At 29.2% G+C, this 26,355-nt stretch overlaps 1 protein-coding gene across 5 annotated transcripts in view; it reads right to left on the reverse strand.

Moving 5' to 3' along the window:
* Positions 1-26,355, reverse strand: part of LOC136983303 (uro-adherence factor A-like) — a 73,864-nt gene that overhangs the window by 26,652 nt on the left and 20,857 nt on the right. For all 5 annotated transcript variants that reach the window (XM_067280003.1, XM_067280027.1, XM_067280010.1 and 2 more), the window contains one exon: positions 5,307-5,374. In XM_067280003.1, the coding sequence (XP_067136104.1) occupies positions 5,307-5,374 (68 nt within the window). The remainder of the gene's footprint in view (positions 1-5,306; positions 5,375-26,355) is intronic.

The following is a 26,355-nucleotide window of genomic DNA, read 5'->3' on the forward strand; positions in this document are numbered from 1 at the left end:
TTCTTTTTATTTCTTTTTTAGTACTGCAAAAATATATAAGCTACTTGTATACAACTTGTAACAAATATTTCATTCTGTATCCATCAAAATAAACTCCAAGAATCAATTATCATAAGAGAACTGATTCTGATGTATCTGGAAATGACAAAAAGAAATATGCAGATACAAGTTGAAATGTATGTAATAGATATGAAATTAAGAAAAATGAAATAAAAACAAACAATACCAATGGTAAAAGATCTTTAGAAACTTGACATAGGTAGAATGTAAAATGTAAGGATATCAATGTGAATTGTTAATGATATATTTGAGTCTTAAACATTTTACATTGAATAAGCAAAACTAGGAATTAATTTTTAAATATGATGCAAAAACTGATCAAAATTTTTATTACTTATTGGTGAAGGAAAGATAAAGATCATGAAAGTGGATGACAAGATTGAGGTTTAAAAAGAATTCTAACTTAAACAAAAATAGAAAAATGAAACTTGGAAACAACATACAAAGAACTTTTTTTATATCCCAGTACAAACAGATTTAGACAAAAACGAATGTTTTCGACCATAAACTTGGTCATCATCAGGCTATTGATCAGTATAAATTTGAAACCGGAATTCGAACAATGTGTTTAAAAATTATTTTAAAATTCCAAAATATTTAAACATTGAAAAATAATTTTGTGCGTTGATTTATTCTTCCCAGGGATTGTGCAAGAAGTTGAAATTTGGAAGTCAAAAACAGAAGTTTATCTGATTCATTCCTATAAATACGCAGATAATCTGAATTTCTACACATTTAGTTTCGAAATCATGATGATTGAAAATTGAAATGTGGCAAGTAAATTATTCATGATGTTTTAAAAACTTAAGCTTTTAGATGTAACATTATTTATTTTAAAATATGCTTATATTCAAATGATGATGATATCATTTTTGAAGTCTAAAGATTTGGAAACTTTTTACATAGGTTTTCTTTTTTTTTTTTGTTTTTTTGCAAAAAGTATTATTATTATTAATACTTGAAAAATAATATTCTAGTTTGTTCAACTTTCAATTGTATTAAACAGTAATAAAAGATGTAACTAATTTGATATAGGTAACCGCATTCTTTACATTAGATACACTAATTTCTGTAATCATAACATTTATGTTAAAAATTTCTAAGAGATGATAACTTTCTGGAAGTTTGACAACTTACTGTATAAGGATGCTTCCTCTTCAATACTATAAACAGTATGTATTAAGGGCAAAAATTTTGATTTCTCTCTTAAAATCTTATTTCTATTAATTTCATTAAAAAGAAAATGTTTATGTAAATTTTTATAAGGAAAATTTTTTGACAATATTTAATATTAAGGGCATGTTCACATGAGCAACTTTTAGTTGCACTACAAAAAAATTACTAGTCACTGCTTCTTGTGATTAATTGCATACCCAAGCTCACAAGTGACAAATATGTAGCTGCAACAGAAGTGTAGTTAATTGCATAAACATTCATACAAAACTAATATTACAGCTGTGACTAAGAAATACCTGAGACTTTCTCCAATTTCCAGTGCAAAAATGGATTTTGTACAGTTTGTGTGTGTTTCACTTCTTGTAAAACTTTATAAAAGAATACAAAGGCAATAATGAGTTCACCCACTGTAAGTGGGCAGCTAATGGGAGTTTCATAAAATATATTATTATTTGAGATATGAGAATGAACAGAATTAAGAAATTAGTAACATGTGTTTTTTCTAGATAAACACACCTCATTTGGGCAAAAAACCACTTATCATAATTATAGTGCAGTGGTGAGCAACTTGAACTTTGTAGGCATCCAATGGATTGCATTTTTTCTTATAAAGATGCAGACTTTATGTCTGCTGAATATCAATACATTCCATAGCTTCCAGTATACTATTACATTCATTTCGTTATATATACACATAATTTATGAAGAGTAATTTTTCTATACCAGATTTTAGAATTCTTACATTCATGGTCAGTGCATATAATAAATATATATAATTACTTAATAAGTTGCAACTGTATTTGACTCACATATTTTTGTGCAATTCTTATTGTGTAAAAGTGTAGAAACAACCTGACAAAAAATTATACATAGAGTAATATATACAGTTATCCCTTGTACAACACAATACAGTAGAGAGTCGTTAATCAGAATCAATTGGGGACTGGGGTTGTTCAGATTAGTGATTTGTTCCGATTACCGATTATGTACGAAAAAATACATTAACCTGTCCGATGTTCAAATTTTTCTCCGTTGCGTATCGCTTCCTGTTGTATTTTTCTCCGTTGCGTGTCGCTTCGTGTTGAATTTTTGTCGATTTTAAGCCTAACGAAAATTTTTATAATAATAATCGAGGGAGTAGAGAGTCATTAATCGGAAGTAGTAATGTTCTGAAGTAATGTTCTCTGTAGTAATGTTCTGAAAAAGTGTCATGTTATGCAAATCCATGCTGTACAAAACAAAGGATTAATGCAAAATATAGGATTACATTCCAGAGGTTAGCAAAAGTATACTATTCTTTTTTGTTACTAAGAGAAATATGTTTATTAAAGCAATTGATAATTTATTTTTAATCAATAGTTAATTAACAACCACAATTAAACATACTGTATGGCGCATTAATATTAATTTTAGTTAAATGAGGACATTTTCTTTTTTACAAAGTATCGTCATCATCTCAGCTTTTTTGTTGATTTTGATCAGAAGTATCAGCAACATCATCATATATTTTTTATTTTTATCATAAAAATTTTTATGGATGACAAAACAAAAATATTTTATAAATCAAAAATTTATTCTAGTGGGCCGAGTTTGTTCAGTCAAGACTTTTTTCCAGAATTTGTGTTCAAAGACCTAGTTGTTCAAGTTCTGAGACACATTGTATTTCATTTGTCGTTTTTATGAATGAAGTAAACACTTGTAGGTAAGTAATATCTAAATTTTATTAAGTATGAAGATTAATCTATAAAAAGGAAACACAGTGACAGTCTTAAGGGCTAAAGTCTGAAAGTAATGACAACTGGTTGATAGGAAAGATGGGACATGGAAAAAAAAATTTTGCACTATCAGTTTTCATTAAAGTAAATCTGACAAAAAGCACAAAATAATTTTAAAATTTCAATATTCTAAAATCCTTGGGTAAATTTCAAACATGCATGCATGCTTACTTGAATTAAAAAAACAAAATATTGAATAATGAAGTTCACACTTAAAAATTGAAATTTTGTATGGAGGATTTCAAAAACCATGTTAGAGAGAAACTGGAAGTTGTGTTGTACGTAGGATATCCCCAATTTTCAAACCATATTAGAGCAAAACCATGTAGTACAAGGAATATTGGCACTTGATCACCAATAAAATGGTTCATTGAAACAAATTCTCAGATGCATCAGGAATATCTGAACAATGTGGCAAAAGCACATGTTAACATGCCATTAAATAAAATAATATTGACATGCATTCAATTACATAATGTTTGTTAAATATGTTAATGTTTTTTAGTCATACCTTAATCAAAAGAACATTATTTATGTTACAATAAAACATTATTAAGCATATTTAACATAACTAGTTTATTATAAATTATACCTGTAATGAAGATTAATTGATTATTTAGAAAAAAATAGTTAATTTGTAATTGCATATCTTTAAATTAATTTGTACTTATTATTATTATACTTTTAAATTCAATAAATTACTTCATTTCAATTTTAAATTTATTTATTCAGCCAAATTACAATATGAATTTGTTTGTAATTTACTATATTTGAATATTCTTATATATTTTACCGCTAAAGCTTGAAAGCCATTAACATGTACTGTACATTACCTAGCTAATCTCCAGATTAACTAGGTTGATCCGTTAACGTGCGGAATCAAGAGTTTTCCACATTTTACCTAGGTAATCTGCACATTAACAGCTTCCATATCGTTAAAGTTCAAAAGTTTGTTTCTCTCATTTCTTTTCCCTACTACTTCCTGAAGAAGACAGAGCAAAAACTGATGCACGCTCAATTTTAGCTGTGGTTCTTAGTAAAACAGAGGATGGCTTTTATAAAGTTGGTACTAAAATGGAAATTTTAAAACAATTGTATGCAAAATCTGAATTCAGTGTTTGTAAAAAGAGATTTTTAACGAAAGAAGATGTTGCCGTTGTAGAAATATCTTTACGTCAAACAGCAATAAAACAATAACTTGGTACTGGGCAGGGTTTCAGAAAATGTGACTGCAAATCTAAATGTACCACAAATAGGTGTGCTTGTTGCAAAAACCAATTGCTATGTAACTCAAAGTGTCACCAATCTTTAGATTGCACTAATAAGTAAGCACAATTTTATCATGTTTTGCAAATTCATTTTCCTAATTGTAATAATATTTTAAACCATTTGATTTTTTGCATTACAGTTTTTTAATTGATTGATAACTGATTCTATCAACTAATTTGTTGACTGTTTGATTGCATTAACCTGATTCTTTAGATATCGAAAATTAAATAAATAACATTATGTTAATTTAAGCATACAGAAACATTGCTGTTGTTCCAGCAAAGATCTTATTTTCACTTTACCGAGTGCCTAGTAAGTAATGTACAGATTACCTAGATCATCTGCACATTACCTAGGTAATTTGAGAAATGGAACAATTTTCAAAACTTTAACGAATCACCCTAGTTAATCTGGAGATTAGCTAGGCAATGTACTGTACAGTACATATTAATGGCTTTCAAGCTTTAGTGGTAACATATATATAAAATCATTTTAGAAACTTATGAAATGCATTTTCATTTCTTTTGTTAAATTATATATTTCTAATAAGTTATTTTACTTATTTTATATACATAAAAAAGTATTAATTAAAAAAAACCCATTAGTTTGTAAAAAATCAGTGTTAATTTTCAAATGATTAAAATAAAGTTTGAAATACCAAATCTTTACATGTAATTTTAAACACTATTAATATAGTGATGTTAAATATGTGAATCTCATGTTAACTCACCTTATTTTAATTTATAAAAATTTTTTTTAAATATAGTTTTTAACTCAGTTAAAAGTTAAAACAATTCAATAATTAGGTATATCCGAATTATTTCAATACTTAATAAAAAGTCCTATACATAGGTATAAAAATATTCCAGTCATTCAGCATTAATCTTAAAATTTCCATTAAGTGATACTTTTTTATACTATTTTCAAGTACAGTTTCAGACAACTTTTCCACATTTATCCTTAAAATTAGCAAAATATTAGGCACTTATTTAATTTAGAATACTGTATCAAGAAAAATATTATTACCTCCATTTCCCATCTTCCAAAGCCCATAATGTCTTCTTTCACTATTATTGGCAAGGGATCCAGACGACCTAAAAAAATAAATAGCAATATTTTAAAATTTTTACTGAATAACAGTCTTTTGACAAAATGTAATTTTGTGATGAATTCCTTTTGTTAAAAAATTATACAAAACTTTTTAACAACCTATGTAGCTATATAAATTCATTCTGAAATTAAATTTTTAATATTTATTAAATTATTTCATTTAAAACTAAATAATTGTTATTGAATTTTCTAATGTAACTTCTAAATTAACATATTTGTATTATGCATTTAATTATGTAATGAATTACTATTCAAAATAAATTATTTAAAAACAAAATTAGGGCATCCTAGAATTCATCTGACCATTTCACATACAGACTGACTACCAATTTTCTAGCACCCTTGGCTCCAAAATCTTCTTGGATTAACAGATTTGGTGGACCAATCAAGGTCACATAACAGTACATCCTGAACTACTAATTATATGCATTCCATGTCTGAAACATTATGGATTGCAGACTTGAATTAAGCTTATATTAAATACAATGTGGACTGGTATATACTATTGATATCAACCATTACCAATTGATACAATTGACACTTGCATCTATTATAGGTTAAATATAACTTAAATTGCATGGAATACAAAGATCACAACAACTGCAACGCAGAAAAATCAAATGAATGCACAATGCCGTTTGTTGCCATTCAGTGAACAAATCTGGTGGTCATGGGAATTTTAAATGACCTCTCATAATCCTGTATGGATGATGTATATTCTAACAGGAATTTCTTGGAAAAAAAAAACTTCAAAAGCTTTTTAACACCAACAGTTTATAATTTTTATCACTAATGTTTCCAAAGTTTTCAACATTCATCATTAACTCTTACATGGAACATAACGCATTAAATTCCAAAGATTTTAAACTTAATGTCCAAACTGACGACTATAAAGTTATTGTTGTTGATTTGGACATTAACTTTAAAATCTTTGGATCTTTGTACATGCAATAAAAAATCTTCATTGGACAGAAAATAAAAAATGTTCCAAAAACAGCGCAAATGCTGCTAAATATCTACAGACATCCTTATGGTATAGGTCATTGTAACTAACATCTTTGAACAGAATTACTCTGAGATCTGCACCTATTCTTTACAGAATTTAAGCTTTGCAAGAACCTGCTACAAGAGACAAAGATGTCAGAATTTTTGTATGAGAATGTTTGAAATGTGCAGTTCTAAAAAATTAAATTTGTACAACTTTCTTTTCATTGATGAATGTTATGTCTGCCAACAGTTTCATGAAAAGCAAACTTTCATTTTTGAGGATATCATAAGCCAAAAACATTTTGAAGTCCATCTCTATTCACAAAATGTTAAGTTGTGATGTAGAATAATATCTAACTTAATCATTAGACTGTTCTTTGATGATGCAAATGAATCTACAATTCTTACTTTAAAAGATTACCTACATATGCTCAAACCTTTGTTGTTTCCATTCCACAAGCAAATGCATTTTTCCATGACATTTGATTCCAGCATGCATGTACATGGACGTTTTTATGTAAAAATTTTCTGGAAATCTCAAATAAAGAAGACATCGAGTGGCCTCCCAGGATGTCTGATCTGTCTCCTCCGGATCTCTTTCTGTAGGGTTATTAGTGGTGTAATGTGAGATGGAAATCAAAAACTACTCTTGAACAAAGAAAATTATTTGTGAAACTGTCAACTCAATCCAGTAAAAAATTCTCACTGTTAGGGTCGATTTACGCACAACAGTGATGTGCCGGCACAGGGATCGTTTGGTGCAAAAACATCGATGAATATCACACACAGCCTATCAGAGTTTTTTTTCACCTAACATTCTTTGTTTTATAATGTCATTTAGTTTCCATAGTAATACAGCCACACTTCTTGTATTTATCTCTACTGCTAGATTTGCTATTATGTTTTGAATACATTTTTGAAGCAATAATTGTAAAAGTTTATAAAATTGTAAACAATAGTGAAAATCTCTAATTGTTTACAATTTTGTACTCTAATGTTATCAACTTCAATGCCACCTCATGAGCGGTGATGAAACATCAGAATTTGCATGAAAATGAAAAATGACAATAAGCAATAGAAATAAGTCCGGATATTTATTAAAAATTTAATATTTATTACTGGCTAAAGACAAACTTCAATACCAGCCTATGACTGGCAAGTGGATTTCTGAATCCAGGTGAAAATTAGATTTTAGACATATGATCAAACTGTTAAACATCATCACTAAACCTGAATATATTAAAGCTAAACACCAACCAAATGCCAAAATCCTATCAGGTTGATGTTTAGCTTTATATATATCAGGTTTAGTGATGATGTTTAATATATATTACGCCTTGCCGGGGCTTATGATGGCCGGTTGAGTGCCTTAGAGAACGTGGGCACTCAATGTGTCCCCAGCCAGCATTGTAATAACCGTCGATGGTTATATCGTTAGCTTATATACACTGGAAGATGAGATCGAACTGGAGGTCTGGATAGCATAACTGGCAATGCATCTGCACGGTAAGCAGAAGTTGTGGGTTCGAGTCCTGCTCCGGGCCGATTTTTTTTCTCCCAGCGATTCTAAATTATTTTAATTAATTAATTAAAAGTTATAATTATTAATGTTAATACAAGATGGCACCTAACACCTCCCTCTAGAGTTAAATTGCTTACGTAATTTATTTAGTAATTAGCCTTATACTAGCCCGATAGGATTTCGGCATTTGGTTGGTGTTATGATCAAACTGTTCATAAGACTGAAAGTTCGTAAATAGAGAGCTCCTGTATATTGTGTTTTATTCCTCACACAATTTTTTTCCTATAATTTTTCTTTGTTGACAGCTTTTGTGGACCCTGTAGTTTTTGTATCCTTTAGTTCAAAATTTCCCAAACAGAATTTTTAAAATCACATTTGACACATTCAAAGTTTAGGAGCATCTTCCCTTACCCATGATAAATAATTTATTTGTAAGGCATTATCTCCTTTTCTGAAACTCAAAGCTTAACATGCCTGACATGCTTTTTATCTTGATATTATTCAAAGAAAATGTGAAGTAAAAAGGTTAAAATAAACTTCTAAACAAAAAATACAATCTCACATTAGCAATAATGTGTTAAATTTTACAACTGTTATAATTAAATTACAATCTATGTAAGAATAGATGTTAAAAATAAACCAAAAACTTTCTGTTCAACCCAATATAACCTCTAATGTTTAACCATGGCATCTGAAAAGTGTGTGAAGAAACAAAGCCTAATGACCAAGAGGAAGGTTGTAATATCAACAATTGAGATGAGAAAGGACATTATCGCAAAGCATGAAAGTGATACATGCATGGTGGATCTGGCAGCCATATTTAAGATGCCAAAGTTGATGGTCAATAAATGCAATTTTCATTTTATTATAGAGTATTTACATATTTTATTTATTGTTTTCATGTTTTGATTTATTATTAGGGCATTTAATTGTGTTATTTTTACCTTAAATTATGGATATTTGCTGTTTAAGTTTATTGAAATGGGTATTGTTTATGATCTGGTAATGAATTAATTCACTTTCCATTATTTCTTATGAGAAAAACTGTCAGATTTTGAAAAATTCAAAGTTTGAATGGCCTACACACATAAATATACATTATATATAAGAAAGCATATATATATAGTTTTAATGCTAATAAAAACTATAATATAGTATGATATGTATTTCTTAGATGTTTATATAAATACAGCAAATCTTGCAAATATAAACATTTAGTGCAAGTTACTTTCAGCTCAAACTATTTTCCAATTCTCCATCAAATTCTGTATAGATTACAATACTTTTAACTTCTTTTAACATGAACATGTTTAACATTAAATTCCATTTTAAACAAACTGATCATCATCATCATCATCTGTTTGAAAATGTCTTCTTTTAACAAACTAAAACTTATTTGGTTTCAAACCTTTTCAGTTATTGTGCATGCAAATTGGAGATTTCAGTAAAGGGAATCTTTCAATTCTTTTGTTTACACTGTTTAAATTCACCAATACAGAATAAAGGGAAAAACTACTTTGATTGGAGGTAGCTGTTTTAATGTTCAACACATAAATGTTAAATTTCAATCTCCATTCTCTTAATGCAGTGTTTTTCAACCTTTTTCTGATAGTAATTCATAATACATATTATTATATTTTATGGAATATAAGACACACACACCCATTACAGCACAGAATATTTAGAGGAAAGAGTATTTATGCCTTTGTTACTCAACACCATTTTTTTTTACTGAATTCTGGTTTTTAAAAACTGCAAAGTTTTATTTATCAGGGAAAAAGAGAAGTTTAAAAAATCATTTACAATTAAAATTTACCAATAATACCTGTAGTTGTTTGGGAAATTTATTAGCCTATGGAAGTTTCAATTTCACATATAAGCCTGTTTTTCTATACAAATATCAAATCTTGTATGTTGTAAAATATGATAATTAGTTTAAGCTGAATCAAAGTATCTTCAATAAAATGATTACACAGGTATTAAAGAATTCATAATTTTAATTACATATGAATATACAAAACTATAAATAATACATGTAAAAAGCATTATGGTGCTGCTCATCACTATATTTCATAGCACCACTAAAAGGTCATCGCAGCACCTCAATTGAAAATCATTGTCATGAAGCATATAAACCTCAACACACAGAAATAAGCACTTCTTGTGACAGTAGTAGTAGTGATAATGACAAAACAAATTATAAAGTTACTTTCTGCCTAATCTGGTAATTTTTTTAAAAACCATTTAGTATATAAATCTTATGTATTACGGCAATTTGCTATTTTTTTATTTTTACCTTATTTTTTTTATCATCAGGCTACTTCCCAGGTTATTTCATTATTTTAAAAAGCATTTACAATTTTTTGCCTATTTTATGACTAAGAATTAAAATAATTTCATGCAGATAATCTGTGATAATATATAACCCAGAACAAACATATATCTTGCAATTCCAAAATAACAATTGAAAATTTGATACTTACTAGTATACAGTACAGTTTAGAAGTCTTGAAACACTTATTATTTTTGTTCTTCTATTTCACTTTTTGTAAAACTATAAATGATTAGACACTGATAATAAAAAAAATCCAGCAGTGACACTTTAATAGCATTAACATATTCAGTCTTGTTGAAAGACCTCCTTCAGATGTTCAAAACAACTTATAAAAAAGACACAAAAAAATATAATGATGTAAATATTTAAAAGTTTGTAATGTTCCAATTTTATGGTAATTTATATCATTCTATTTTTTTTTAATCTTATTTTATAAAGTTGTTTGAAGCACTTGAAGGAAGTCTTTCAATAAGACTGGATATTTTAAAAAAACAGATTTTGGAGTATGAAATTTTTTACAATTGATCACGTAGCTTGGTGGAAAATTAAGTGTTTGCATTTTATTTTAATTTGTTATAAATTCCATTTTTGATGTTGTATCTCCATGCTGTCAAAAATGTCTCCACATCCCTAGTGTTTATGAATTCATTTCTAAGCATTGTGTTTAAATATCTCAATTTTTTCTTTATTTATCACCACTATGGAGAGTGGATTTCTTTTTATGATTGTGGATTCCTTCCATCTGACCATTGTTCCTAGGGAATTCGATCCCAGTCGTTATTTCTAATCCTGGGATTATATTTAGTCACTCCCAAGATCCCAGGATTATTTATTCGGCAAAACGTAGGCAAAACAAGATGGCTGACACATCGACAGGTAAAACACACTGAGCACTAGGCGGGAAGATCTCACCCCGCACTCTTAAGTCTACAGTTAGATAACATACCTGACACATGCGACAGAGCTGTGGACTGTACATCAATGCTAGATAACATAAACACCCCTGATGTGTTACAATTTTGTTTAATCGACTACAGAGTGTATTCAATCCTTAGAACTCTAAATTTTAATATAGATGAGTTTTCAAGCATATTATTTATGTTCATTATTCAATTTAAATTGAATGCAACAACCAGAGGCTGGTGGGAGCGCTCGCTTAAGGGTGAGGATATTCCTCCACTGAATGACTTATTAGAATTTTTGAAGGGTCATGTTAGAACTCTACAGCCAATCAAAAGTGCTCTTGACTGAGCCAGAAAATCAATTGGCACCCATGAAAATTCAAAAATGCAAAAATGAAGTATATTACCAGGTAACCCAGTGAGAACTGCTTGCCTATCATTTTAGTTCAAAATACAAGAAGTTTTTTATTGAAATGATAGGCAAGCAATTCTGTTAAGAGCACTGGCACTGAACGTTTTGCTTCATGCAGTCTATTTTGCAACTTTTTAAAAATAATGTCAATCTCGAAAATCTCGGAATCAGGAAAACTTAATCCCGAAAATTTTGGGACTAAAAAGTGGTCGGGATCCCGGGATCAAATCCTCTAGTTGTTCCGTGCATGTTCTTGATCGTCACTAGTACTGCATTATCTTTGCCTTTCCTGATGTCATATTGTTGTTTTTTAATTCTACTTTTTAAATTTCTCTTGATTACCCCCAACATATGCTTCTTTTAGGTCACATTCTTCATTAACTTAATAAGATCTTGTATACTCCTGCCTCAAGTTTATCTGGGAGTACGTCCTTGTCATTTCTAAGTATATATGTTAGGAGCCCTTTTATAGATCATTGTGGTGTTCTTTCATTTAGTCACTTTTTCCATAATTCATCTAGCACCCCTTTGGAACAAATTTTGTCCTTTCTTTTGTCTGTTTTGTCTTCTCATTAGTTGTGTGATCCATTTATTTGTAATTAGTCTATGATCCATTTCAAGACTAATTAAAGTTTCATTGCTGAATTTTTAAGGTATTTTTTTGTTATTTGTTATTTCATTTTTGTTGGCAGTTCATTGTAAATGTAATTATAAAATAAGTGAAATAAAAAATAGAATATTTGAAACAGAACCAAACAAATTTTTTCCTTAATTTGCTTCATTTCTGTTTTATTTATCAAAATATTAATAAAATATATAATAATAATATTTGAAAATAATTAAATGCAAAAAAATATCAATGTTAATAATATCCAATGGAGGATTAAGAATCAAGCATTTTGCTATTATTGGCTACAGAGAACAAACATGCAATAAAACCAATAGTCAGAGCTAGAGAGGTAGGAACTACCAAAAAGTTATCATCTTTCAAAATATAACTTCAACTGTCTATATTTTATCTAATAATGATGCAAGAGCTAAAATTAACATGGTTTTCTTATGTTAAAGATGCTCTTGGTAAGCTTAGACAAAGGAAAAGAAGTTTGATGAGTTCATAATTGCTACTGAAATATTGGCAGATAACCCATGCCTTCCTTCAAACTAACTTTTAAATACGGATAACCCTTGGATTATCAACATAAAATTACCAAAAAAGTAATTTTAATGCAAAAATCACTTTTTTGAGTGTTAAAATACAACAAAAATATAAAGATTTTATAATTTGAATGTTTTTAATATTTCCAATGTGTTGTTATAAAAAAAAAACAATCAAACTAGAGGAACATACATTAACTCAGAAGGTTGAAGGTTATAGAAATTGTCTTAACTGACTACAGCAATTAAATTTAATAATACATTTTCTATACACTCAAACCTGTTTTTGTGCTGTAGATAGGAACCGCATAAAAGAAAAAGCATTTAAAAAAAAAAAAAAAAAAAATTGCTCAAAACCTCACGAGTAGCTATAAAAAATAGTTTTCACAACACAATTAAAAAGTAATTGTTTTTATGCGGTAAACAGGGACTGCATAAAAAAAATCTCATGCAGAAAATACACTCTAACCTGTTTTTGTGCGATTTTTTATTTGTCCGAGAGCGGAAAACGCAACCGACATGGCATTGACAATCACGTCATTTCTGGCAAACTTTTCCGTTTGGCCAACGACGCCAACATTCCAACATATCGAACTTTTCCCCCAGCCGGGAATATCTGTCTCCGACTGAAACGACGAGTTTCTTGAGACCAGAAAGAGCAAGATTTAAACTTGTAAAGCTTTTTACTGCAATATTTATTACTGTTAGATTCACCGGAACTACAAAACAATCACGACGAAACTAAAGAAAGTTATTATTAACTGCACAGATTAAAAAAAAAATCACACAAAAAAAAACCACACAAATAAAAAAAATCGTACAAAAAAAAGACTGCACAAAAACAGGTTTGAGTGTACTTTCTCGTTATAAACTGTACATGTTAAATTTAAGTTTAATCATGTAACCTTTTGCAAAATTATACAGACTTCATCTCTATTCATTCTCAAAGCAAAATGTCTAATATTTATTGAAAAAAAAATTGATTTATTTACAACATGCATCATTTCTTTTTGCAAAAATCTAACAACTTCATCTTCATTAAGTATATTGTACATAATCTAAATATTTTGAATGATCAAACATTTCATCTTTAGTAAAAGCTGCTGATTATTTTGTAACAGTTCATTTTGCATTTGACCTGAGGTCCAATTTAATTCACCAATTTTCTAGAATCAAAATTGCAAGTATTTGATTTATGATATAAAAGACAATAAATACTACTTTAACTCTAATTTGACATTTAACTCATAATTTGTGATGACAAATATGAGGATTAGCAATTCATTATAGTAGTAATAATTCCAATTTGTATTTATTTGATTAATTTATTTAGTTGTTAAGTAATGCTATACAGCATGAGATTGAAGCATTCAACACAAAAGATTCTGATTATGTAATATTTATTTAATTTGATGGCAGTGTAAATCTTAAAATTCTAAACAAATAAAACTAATCCTTCAAGTAAGCTACTTGAAAAATTTATCATTAAGTATTTTTGCAGTTCTACATTACTACACATTTTTGCTATGAGAATCATCATCGTAATATTAATTTGAGCTTCTTTCACTTGCTACAGATCCTGACAATATCATTATAGGTGAAAGATACCCAAATTCATTAAGATATACTTTCAACAGTATCAATTTATAAACAAAATCAAACTAAATTATTTTCATGATTACTTAATGAATTATTTTATTAATGAAATACTTTAGAAAAACAAAAGAGAAACTATCCTTTTGTGTGCTTCATTTATCCATCAAATAAACTCAATTATAATTCTGAAGAGTTGTGTGTGTGCTGGAATTGATGTATAATAGACTCTTGCTAATCCAGCCAGTTTTTGCACAGAGAAATGCCAAATTATTAAGAGTGCCAGATTACTGAGTGTACAGGACTAAAGGCAATGAAGGACAGACCTCCAAAAAGAATCAGTACAAAAGAGCAACAGGCCTTTTGTACTGATTCTTTTTGGAGGTCTATTTTGTTATTGTGGAATTAATTATGTATAGCAGCGTTTCTCAACCTGGAGTTGCGGTGATATTAAAGGGGGGTCGCAACCCCCAGCACATACACATCAAGTTGGAACTTGGAAATTGCTCAAGTATGTACATGTCATACGTGCATGTTCTTACCCGTCGCTATAAACGCAGCAACATAAAATAGTAGGAATAGTTGTATTACATTTTTTTATACTGTCGGTATTTTCTTAATGTATAAAATTAGTGCAATGTGATTATATAATATTTTAAAAAATTCACATTTATAATTACAGTCAAAATTCAATTAGTAATAGTAAGGCTTACTGTTATTATTCCTTTGGGTGGGGGGTCATAAAATATTAATTTTATTTATATTTACCATTTGGGGGTTGCAGAGCTAAGAAGGTTGAGAATCGCTGATGTATACAGTAATTTCAATTTATTTATTTATTTTTTTAAATAATTAGTTTCTTATTTGTATGCCACAAGAAATCAATTAAAATATATTTATAATATACATATCTATTTTTTTAAAAATGATTTCAAGTTTAATTCTTTATTAAAGTTAATGTTATAAGTTTACTCTACGTATTTTAAAAAATAATAAACACAAATAAGAGAAAGATATTTTAAAAGGGGTATGCTGGATAATTGAGAGATTGGATTATCAAAGGCCAGATTAACAAGAGATATATATTCAAAATATCACCATGAGAAAAAAATGTAGTATTGAAAATTTTCATTACATCTTAATACATATAGTTTTATATATTTTTCATATCTATTTCAAGTAAGATATTGATAGAAGAGCCCATTATGACCTATCAAGTTTGGACTATTACAATTCACCTATACACACCAGGGTGCAACCACTTAATTCTCTTGCAAACCTTGTAACCGGTGCTGTCAAAGTTCGTACGCGAACGTTTTTGGCCCCTCACTAGGTCCTTCTTCAAGCTATACTCTCTTTTTTCGACCATTATATCGAAGAATATCCACTTTCCAGATAAAAATTTGAATTATTGAATTCCGAATCTATCAAAACCGGTGCCACGTGCCATCAGCATTCAAAATTTTTTTACGTAACACGATCACGTGCTTATCTTTGTGATGTATACTATCTAATCTCAATCTGATCGCATCTTTTATCTAAGCGACTTCCCTGTAAGGGTCTCTTTAATCATTTTGCCTCCATTACTTTGTATCGCTCTCTTGTATTAGGGCCTGCCATGCTAATGATAACTTTATCTCATCCTTTGAATTGGTTGGGTGTACTTGAAGGCTTTACAAACCTCTACTTGCTCTAACCATCTAAGGTGGTCCACGTGCTGTGTGGTGATGAAGAGTTTAGCGCTCGTGAAGTCCACTGTGATTTCTGGATCTGAGACGTATACTGCAAGTGCGGTGCTGCTTCTGTTATTTCTGATGTCTTGCTGATGTTCCTTCCACCTAACTTCTACCAATCGCTTCGTGGTGCCAATGTACAGTACATTAAATCTCTGTTAAATCTATGGCCCTTTAAAGGGACCGTGTACACCCCTGGAAGCTTTTTCCTGTCCGGCCTATCCTTATCATTATGCAGGATTTGAAATATCGACGGGCATCGTCTGTATGCGATACTTATTCCTTGTTTCTTCACAATTCTTTTATATAACGATGCCAACAGGGGGTTGTATGATACAGGCACTATTTGTTGTGTTGGTTGTCCAATGCAGTCATTAGGGGGTGGTGCCTGACGGGTACTGTCTTCATATTGCCTCTCTAGCTTCCATATTAATCCATTATAGCCGTGCCCCTTTGCTACTTCTTGCAGGTACTTCATTTCTTGTTCTAGCGCTTCCTGTGTCGAGCAGTGCGTGTGTGCCCTTTTGACCAGAATCCGAAACCACCAGTTAGTATTGATAAGGGTCACAAGAATCCGCTGGTATGTACGTCAGGAAATTAGAAGTCTTGCAGTATACGGAGGTATTCATGCTGAGAGGCATTCTCCTAATTCAATGCTCAGGTCCAGGAAATGTACCGCGGTCTCGCTATGTTGCTCAAGCTCGACATTGAGGCCATACGGGTTGTCGTTAAACTGCTCTAAGAATACCTTGACGTCTTTGTCTGTTCTCCATAGTACCACGATGTCATCCACATATCTCGTATATAAGCCTATGTTATTGCCATAAGGTGGAATTATCCTCTCTTCCAGTTGCCTGATTATTTGGACTATTATTTTGACCAATTCCAAATTTTTTCCCAAAGAAATGGTTACAGTAATAGTTCCAAGTGATATAGTAAAACAGTTCCAAGATATCACCTAGAGTGTATATCACATACACTCCATTCAAGCTTGAATGTTTAATTTTTATAGTGCATTTTGAATGCAATTTAGAACTGTAACCTAAAGATGAGCAATTAAGAGGACTGGAAAAACATTTGTTTTAAATGTATGTTTCACCAATACAATGTAATTTTCAATGATTGTAATAAGCAAATTCTATTATGTTTGACATGATAAAATAATTATTATTTCTCATTATTTTTATAGATTAGTAAATATTAATTGAGTTACTATTATTATTATAAATGTGAAATTAGCAAGAAAATAAAAACTATTTAAATAACACACATGTATAACTACTAATTATGAAGTTAATAATAATTATATATATTGAGAATAGTTATTTAGTATATCAGCAATTTGCCAATTAACAATTCTCAATATTGTTTTGCTATATTTTTCCTAAGAAAATAAAACACAAAAGTACACGATCACAATCCACTCTAATTCCTTTTCTAATTGTGAAAAATTCTTTGCACTTTTCACACTTAGCATATGCCATGGTAGGTTTACTAATAAAATAAAAATTATAATTATACTTATTCACAGATTATAAATAGTTTAAGTTAAATAATTACATAGTAATTAATACAAGTTCATATAATTAGAAATTTACGACTTTATATATTCAAAAAATATTTAACAGCATGTTTAATAACATTACAAAATTACTGTTTCATACATCTCACTTAGAAGAGACTGTAATCTATATTTTGTTATATATTTCTGATAAATAATAAACATATAAACAAACTAAATAAATAAATGAATATAACATTATGATAACAGATTAATACTCCTAAATTATTGAAGATAATGAATACTACAGTATTAATTTAGTAATTTGATCACAGTGTAATCAATTTATTACAGTAATAAAAAGTAAAATCACTTATTCAGTTTTAGGAGTTCAATTATTTTATTTGGAATAAAACTAAATAAGTAATTTTCCTTTAATATAAAATAAAAATGGAGGTATATATGTAATCAGTAATCAATTATTCAAGTTAATATGATTAATTAATTAATAGAATTATTCCAAGAAATAATTTATTAACACAAATCATCTTTAATTGTTGTTGTGCTCCATACTACTACAGTGATACCTCGGTTTTCATCGATAATCCATCCGAAAACAATCAGCGAAATCCGAAACCGACAAAAACCGAGGCAATTATTTCCATATGAATCAATATAAATCCAATTTATTCGTTCTAGACACTCCAAAATACATACTAAAAATATGTTATAGATAATTAATATAGTGTTAAATACTAAAAGCAATAAGAAATTAACATAAAAGACTAATTAGCATAAAGATAAAACATTAAGATTAAAGATAAGTTAATTAGCATTAAGATGAAAGCAATGGAATTGTTCGGCTAGACATGCAGGGTAATGTCTTGTAGAAGCTAGTTATACATGAGCTTCTAGCCTATATCACTCTGTGGTAAAGTGTGACATAATTGTCATGTAATAGTAGTTGTATGCATTTATGATGGTCGTATCAAGGAGAATAATGCCTTCTGGGAAATCCGTTTAAGGGTAACTGGCCTGTATTCAGGAGTTACAAATGTGGAGAAAACCCGGAAAACTTTACGTGGCAGCCCGTCCTGGCAAAGTGCAAACCCACAACCAAACTCCAAGTGTTCAGGGAATGGAACCATTGGCCAATGGTGGACGGTCGTGGGGTAATGCTCACACAATGAGAAATAATGCCACATTGAGTCGGAAAACGTGTGGGTTGCCCTTTGTTTTCGCAAAATTGGCAGCGAGTTCACTTGGGTACACCAACAAAATCCAAGGCAATTGACGAAAATAGAGGCAAATTTTTCACAAAAAAATCGACGAAAACCGAAACCGATGATAACCAAAGTCAACGAAAACTGAGGTATTACTGTATTCTCTTCTGTTATAATTTTAATCTTTATTATATTAATATAGATTGAAATAATAATTGTAGATAGATTACAGATTTTATACCATATCTACACCAAGAATATGATTTCAGGTAAACCCAATAATAATTTGTTTTTTGCAGAACTAATAAGCAAAATTTCATTTCCTAATAATAACTTCCTTAAAATCATAGTTAGCATATAAAATTCTGAATAGTATTTATTTTGAGTCAGTTTATTAAAATACAAAAAATTTTAATTTAATTTTAATTTTAAACAGTTCTAATTTTAAAAAATTAGAACTGTGACAAGATGTTCCTTGTCTAATTTTTTTAATTCAAGATTCCTCTACAATTCTAAACAAAAACAAAGTTTAAAATACCAGCCACTGAAAATCATCCATTGTTCCAAGAATCCATTATATCACAAACAATGAATTTTCTGCACCCAGAAAAATATCTGTTATTTGAAAAAATTCCAGTTTTTTAACTCCCTACATATAAGAAATACCAGTACTTGAAATTAGTCAGTATCTTGAGATCTCTATCCTTTATTCTACAGAAACATCTGTTACAAGACTGTACATTATGCTGTACATGTGTATGATAAAGCTGATGGAAATTGTATATAGTGTAAGCACAAAAAGAAGCAAATTATACATGCTTATTAGCACTTCATTTGAATTCAATGTTTGTTAAAAAACTCATCTTGGTTTGTTTTGATGCTGCTTTTCTGCCAATTGAACACAACAACCACTTGACATTAGCAATGTCATATAGAGCCCGTTTGTTTATGCTGAAACTCATCAGGAAGGTCTTCACAACTTGGAAAGACTTGATGGTCTCACTAAATTTCATCACTACACTTAGACTAGTGTCAGAATGCTCACTAGGTGTCTCCTCAATCACATTAAACCACTGACTCTGTACAATTGAAAAACTGTACACATCCCAAATGTAACAAGTGTATCATCAAGCTCTAAAAATTTCCATAAACATCTAAATATTAACTAAATGTTAAAAAACACCAATTTTACAATAGAATAGAAGTTTACAAGTGCTAGAAAAATCTGGGAAATCCATTGTTCCATGATCCATTAAAATGAGATTCTACTGTATAAAGCAAGACATCAACAAATTTTTAAGTCCACTTTATTAATGTGTGAATCATTTCAAACAACTAACCTTTCATTCACTGAAGAACTGAATTCTTTCCCTTTTAACAAATGTTTTCAGATTCATTCATAACTTTTCATCAAGCTTTCCAAATTAAACAAAAGATTCAATGTGTATATTCTAATCATTTAAATCTATTTGCAGATCATGTTAGAAACTTATTTAAACTTATAGAACGTAATGCATCTGAAAGTTTATAGTTAGATTGACTTTCAGTCTAATTATCTCTCTTCAGAAATTTATAGAAAACTAATGATGATTATTAGTCTTAAAAATATTTTCTCACATCACAGTGTTGTAACTTACCAAAGCTAAGCATTTTTATTAATTTTAATGAAATATAATAAATATGAATAAATTGTAACAGCAGCATCCAAAATAAAAATCCAGCATATAAAATAACAAAGCTAATGTTTTTCACATGTGCTAAATGGGCATCATCAGACTAAGGGTCGATTTACACACAACAGTGACGTGCCGGCACAGTGACCGTTTGGTGCATAAACATCGATAAATATCACACATTGCCAATCAGAGTTTCATCTACGACATGTGATCTGTATTCTGTCAATCATACAAGTGTCGTACATGAAATTCTGATTGACTATGTGTGATATTTATCGATGCTTACTGCACTGTGCCGGCACATCACTGTTGTGTGTAAATCGACCCTAAATGATCCTGCAGTGGTTAAAACAACAAAATAAATTGTAAGCCTGAAATATAATTCTTTATCATGATCAAATCCACGTTATAAAATGAAGTTCATTAATGTTAATGATCTTTGCTAAGTTGACCATGGGCAAAATTAAAATTAAATTTAAATATACATCTTATACAATGATAATACAGCACAAACTTTGTAATATATTAACAACATTCCTTTAAAATAAAATTATTATTTATTTTATTTTTGAATCGTATATATTTCCTAAAATAAGGATTTTTTATTCTTTAGATTAAACATTTTTTGAGGTTTATAATTCATCATCATCAAATCTCAAAGCATTCTAGTTCAAACATACATTTATGTTTTGTCTAAAGGATAAAAGAACTCATATTCAGTTAGCAGTTGGCGTGTTACGGTAGAAATTTGTCCCCTATGGAGCCAGTGAAAGAAGAACCTAGAACTTAAATTGGATAAGTAAATAAAAATACCATTAGTGGAAGGGTTGTGTTCAATGTCTGAATGAATCAATACAATATTGACTTAGATGTTGAAAGGACATGTCAAAAGCAATTAAAAAATATGTATAATTTAAATATTTATTGATTATGATTATTATTCTCTTACTTTTTTCTTGATTCGTAAACCAAAAAAATTTGGTGTAATATTCTATGCCAAATTTCAATTCTCTAGAATTGTAGTGACTAAATTAATTAATTAACTCCATAAAGCAAAAAGTGGAGAAAAGTGACAAAATAATATACATTCTTTTTTAAAATTTCTTTTAAAACATAAATTCAAATAAACATAGCAGAATGTATTATTGTAGATGTAGCTTTTATTTAATGACACAGAAAATTATAAGATATAATAGATACGTTATATCATTATTATTATTATTATGATTTTGGTGTGATTGAGAGAGTTAATTGATTTGGCAAGTGAAAAACATAATAACATTGAATTCAATCTTCACACAGTTTTTTTATTATACAGAAACTTCAATATCATACATTCTTTTATTAAAGATTTTTTGCAAAAATGAATAACTATTCTGTTACTGTTACAATGGTTGTTGTTATTATTTTGTTTAAATTGATTATTCAGCAATATAAATGATATCTTCTTCGTCAGCTGTATTTGAGATCCCATCATGTCACTTTGTTCTTAAAGTTTTATAAGAATTACATTTAATAGGAGGAATGGAAAAAAATTATTTTTAGTTTCATCCATCTTGATATAATAGCATAACTTTTCTTTTTCTTCTAAAAACAATTGCCACCAAAATTAAAATAATTGTGTAATATTCCACAAGTATACTTACTTCTGCAGCAGTTGGACTATAACTAATTTCTTTTATTTACCTTTTGTGATGAGATAACATTAAATAATTTACCATTATCTATAAGGCACTGGTCAGAGCACATTGTAATTGCAATGCTGCAGTGTGCACTGGCAGATTAACAAAATTGGCTTCTAAAATACATCAAATTTTTTTCGATGGCCAATAAAATTTTGTCATTAAGTGGTAGTAATCCTTATTATTAGGGAAACTTATTATGAATATAAAAAGTTATGAGTATATCAAGTGCTTTGACACTAAAATTTTAAAAAAATTTGAAATGTGGAGTTTATCAATTTGGCTTGTTAATTGCTGATATGCATTTCAAATCACTATATTTACTGATTCGAAATAAATATTCACTGCAATTTTAGACAACTGAAATTTGGCACAGAATATTGCACCAAACTTTTTTGGTTTACAAATCAAGAAAGAAGTAAGAGAATTGCTTATACAATACATGCTGGAAAAATAGTTAATAATAATTTATCCATTGTTGTTTGCCTGCAGCTTTTTGCAGTACCTTTTTAAACAACAGAATGGCAAATAAACTTACTTAATGAACTGTACTTCGAGAAAATAATTAGTGGTCAATGTTTCATGTTTAAAGTACTAGTTAAAACTGATAATTATATATCTCTGGCAATGTTTTAAGGCTAATAACATAAAGAGAAAGCTTAAAAATACCTAATTATCTGAAAATAATGATAAGTATAACCAAAACATTACAATAAGTGTTTTATATGCATATTCTAATTTATATGTTTTAGGATATGCTATTTTATACTTATTATTATAACATTGATAACTGATTACAATAAGCAAATTTTTACTGTATAAATAGCTAGAAATTAATACTACACTAACACAGCCTTTCATAGATTGATTATTTTATATTTATTTAACCCTTTTTTTGTATTTTTAAAATTTTATTTTATTGTAATTTCCATTGTTTGTATTTTAACTGAGAATTTGTTTAGTTGGGGGCAAGTTATCATTAGTCCATATAGACTTTACTGTAATAAAGAATAAAGATGTTTCTCCAGCTGATTACAATATGACTTTCCAATAATCCTTTGAAGGCTCACCTTGAAAACAAATAGCTAACAATTACATTCCACTCTTTACTCAATTATTACACAGGATACATAGAAACAGATTAAAAAGAATTGCGTAGAATAAAAGGAATACTCACATTATAGAAAAAGATGTTATTGATGAACATAACATTTGTACTATAGATTGCACTTGGGCTTGCTTATTAGATTCATTTCTCTTCTTCTTTATATAGCATGCCAATTAATAAATTTTAAATTTGTTAAACATTCAATTTTTATTTTTTGTATGATCAGTATTTTTTATCACTTCTGTTTATCATTATTTTATTAATTACTTTATATTGTAATTTTTTTATTTTTAAAATTTGTAAAGATATATGATGAGAGAAAGAATTAAATTTGAAATCTTAAAATAAAAATGATTAATATAATTATGAATCAAAAGGTTTTGAAAGTGAAATCTACAAAGTCCACAATAAACGGCATTGCACCAATTACAGAGATGAAGACACTACTGTCTGCTTGGCACTCTACCTGAATTATAAGCTACTGATTTACAATGCACGATTCAAATTGTTAATTTTTATTTTTATATTTTATTATGCACTTTATATTTTGTTTTTTGTTATTTCTTATTGGTTACCACTATTTTAAATTTGTGTGTATTCTATTTATTCTCAAATGCTTACACATTCAATTCCGTTAATTTATTTGGTCCTAACTGATGAAGGTCTATTAATTCCAGGTTGAAAACATTCTTAATGTATTAAAACATTTGCTGGATTTCACAAGGTGTCATTTTTATTTAATGTTTGAACTCTTATCCAGTTTTTACAAGTTTAATCCATCACTAAATATTCTACTACATTATTCTACATTAAATTTATTTGCTGAAAGATGGCCCAAATTAAGACCATTTTGTAATAAATAATTTTGATGACTTTAATCAAGCAATTTTTGTTTATTGAATAGTATAGTTTCACATTTAAAATATTTTCAAGATTAAATAAAATGTTATATATGCTTTTATTTAATATTCAATTAATTTTTTTATTAAGAAGCATTTATTTGTTTTTTGGTCGAACAGTAACCTCAAATCAGGAAGTAAAAAGTCAATTTTTTCTTCCTCCAATTTCTTGTGATCCTCACATCTGGCCCATATTCAATATACTCCAGCATTTGTTTCTTAAGAAAACCAATATTGAGCAACTTTTTTTGCTTATATGTTATGACAAAAGGATGGAAGAAATCTTACTGATTTTCCTGATAAAGTTGGAGTAATGAAATTATTATTATTTAAATCAAACTTTATAATATTACATTTGTTTTCACAGTTTGTTATCTCATATAAAAAATTTAAAAACATGAAAAGAAGAGAAATTTTATTATTGTAAAATCAAAGCTGTATGCTCAGTGTTCAAAAAATAATGGTAGCTAATAAAACTTGGAACTGAAATCATGTTTATCAGCCTTTCTTCATAATTATAAATCAATTTCTCTGATCAATGAAATTTGCAACAAAACTTTCAAAACTGTACTCTTCTAACTTTAGTATTTGCTGAGATTTTTTTAAAACAAAATTTCACAGTAAATGCATCAATTCATTATTCTTTTGTAGAAATGTACTGTATAATGCCAGTGGACCTATACAGTATGTACATTTCATTTCAAGACAGAAGACAATTATTCTGAACTCCACCCCATCTATTCCAAATTTCCCTTATACTATAAATTATAGATTCACATTCTTACAAAATTAATTAGAAATTAGTTACATATATAAATCAGAGATTTTTGTGGAAAACTAAAGAGTGAATCTTCAAAATGTACAGTCACTACAAATACTGGTATTGAAGATGTCTGTTTAAAATGGAAGAAATGTGAGAAGCTGATATTAAGTTAATTAATTAATTTAATTACTTAAAGTAATATTCCAATCCAAGACCCTCCTCAGAAAAAAGGGCAAACAAAAGGTCACCGAGAAAGAGAAGACCAACCCAGACAAAACCCACATACATCCTATTTCCTGTGATTTCTTGATAGATAAAACAGTTTGAATATCACTAATTATTACTAAGGTTGCAAAACAAATCCTGACCTTAGTCACCTCCAGCTATTAATTCAGTTTGTGTGACAGCTGTTATCAATTTTATGAGGTAGAATGAGAAACAATATCAGATAGAAAGAGGTAATAAATTGGACAAAACGTTCGATTTCTAACAATTAACATAAACAAAATCTAGACACAGATCGAACTTGGAACAGGTTACATCATACAGAGCATTAGTCAGCTCCCCCGAAAATGGGTATAAAAAAGGGTTGGACACAGTCCTCTGGGTGGACATCAACAGCGGACACAGGACCCGTCCCACCATAACCCCCAACAGTCACGTCCAGCCCAAAGACAGCTCTTCATGCCACCCCTACTGATTGCCGATCCTGGAGCATTTCGCCAACGTTCTATACAACGGGAACCATCGGTCTAAGAGGTATATTATATGTAGATTATGTAACTCTCTCTCCCTTGGTTAAGTAATTCTTTAGTTCTACAAGTAGCCGTAATGCATCCTTTGTATTTAACCTTAGAAACCTTATGTATCTAGCTTTAAGTGTTATATTAAATGTGTTGTTGTGCCATGTTGAACCTGTCCATTACTGAGAAACAGCCAGCACCTAGTGACTTACTTGCAACCTCCCCACACTACAAATTACCCTCCAAAAGCCATCCCCTGACAAGGAAGCCAATAAGTGGGGTGGAGCTTGCAGCTTAACCCCCTCGGTTTTCACAAAAACATCTGTTTTAAAATACGGTAAAATGTCAATTTAACAGACCACCACAAGTCTGAAGAAATTGGTCTGTTATAATAAAATTTCATTTTATTGTGATTTACTCATTATTGTGGACTTGTCCATTATATCAAAAAGTTCATTACTATATAGTAGAATCATGTTAGAATGGATCTCAATATCAGATCTGGAGAAAATATCTGCCATTCACAGAAGTTTTCTCCAGGTCCAGATATAAAATCCATGTATTTTTACCTTGTTTCATTAGATCTGTATACAGTATAATTCCCTTATGTTCACAGTAACAGTAATATTGATTTGTCATTATTGTATATCAATATTCTAAACAAAAGTCAATTATGTAGTCGCAAAATTTTGATTGTGAAGTATGTAAGCCAGATTTTTATTAAACTTATA

This window comes from Centruroides vittatus, unplaced genomic scaffold (assembly GCF_030686945.1).
Source record: "Centruroides vittatus isolate TY-2023 unplaced genomic scaffold, ASM3068694v2 contig_12, whole genome shotgun sequence".
Lineage (NCBI taxonomy): Eukaryota > Metazoa > Arthropoda > Arachnida > Scorpiones > Buthidae > Centruroides > Centruroides vittatus.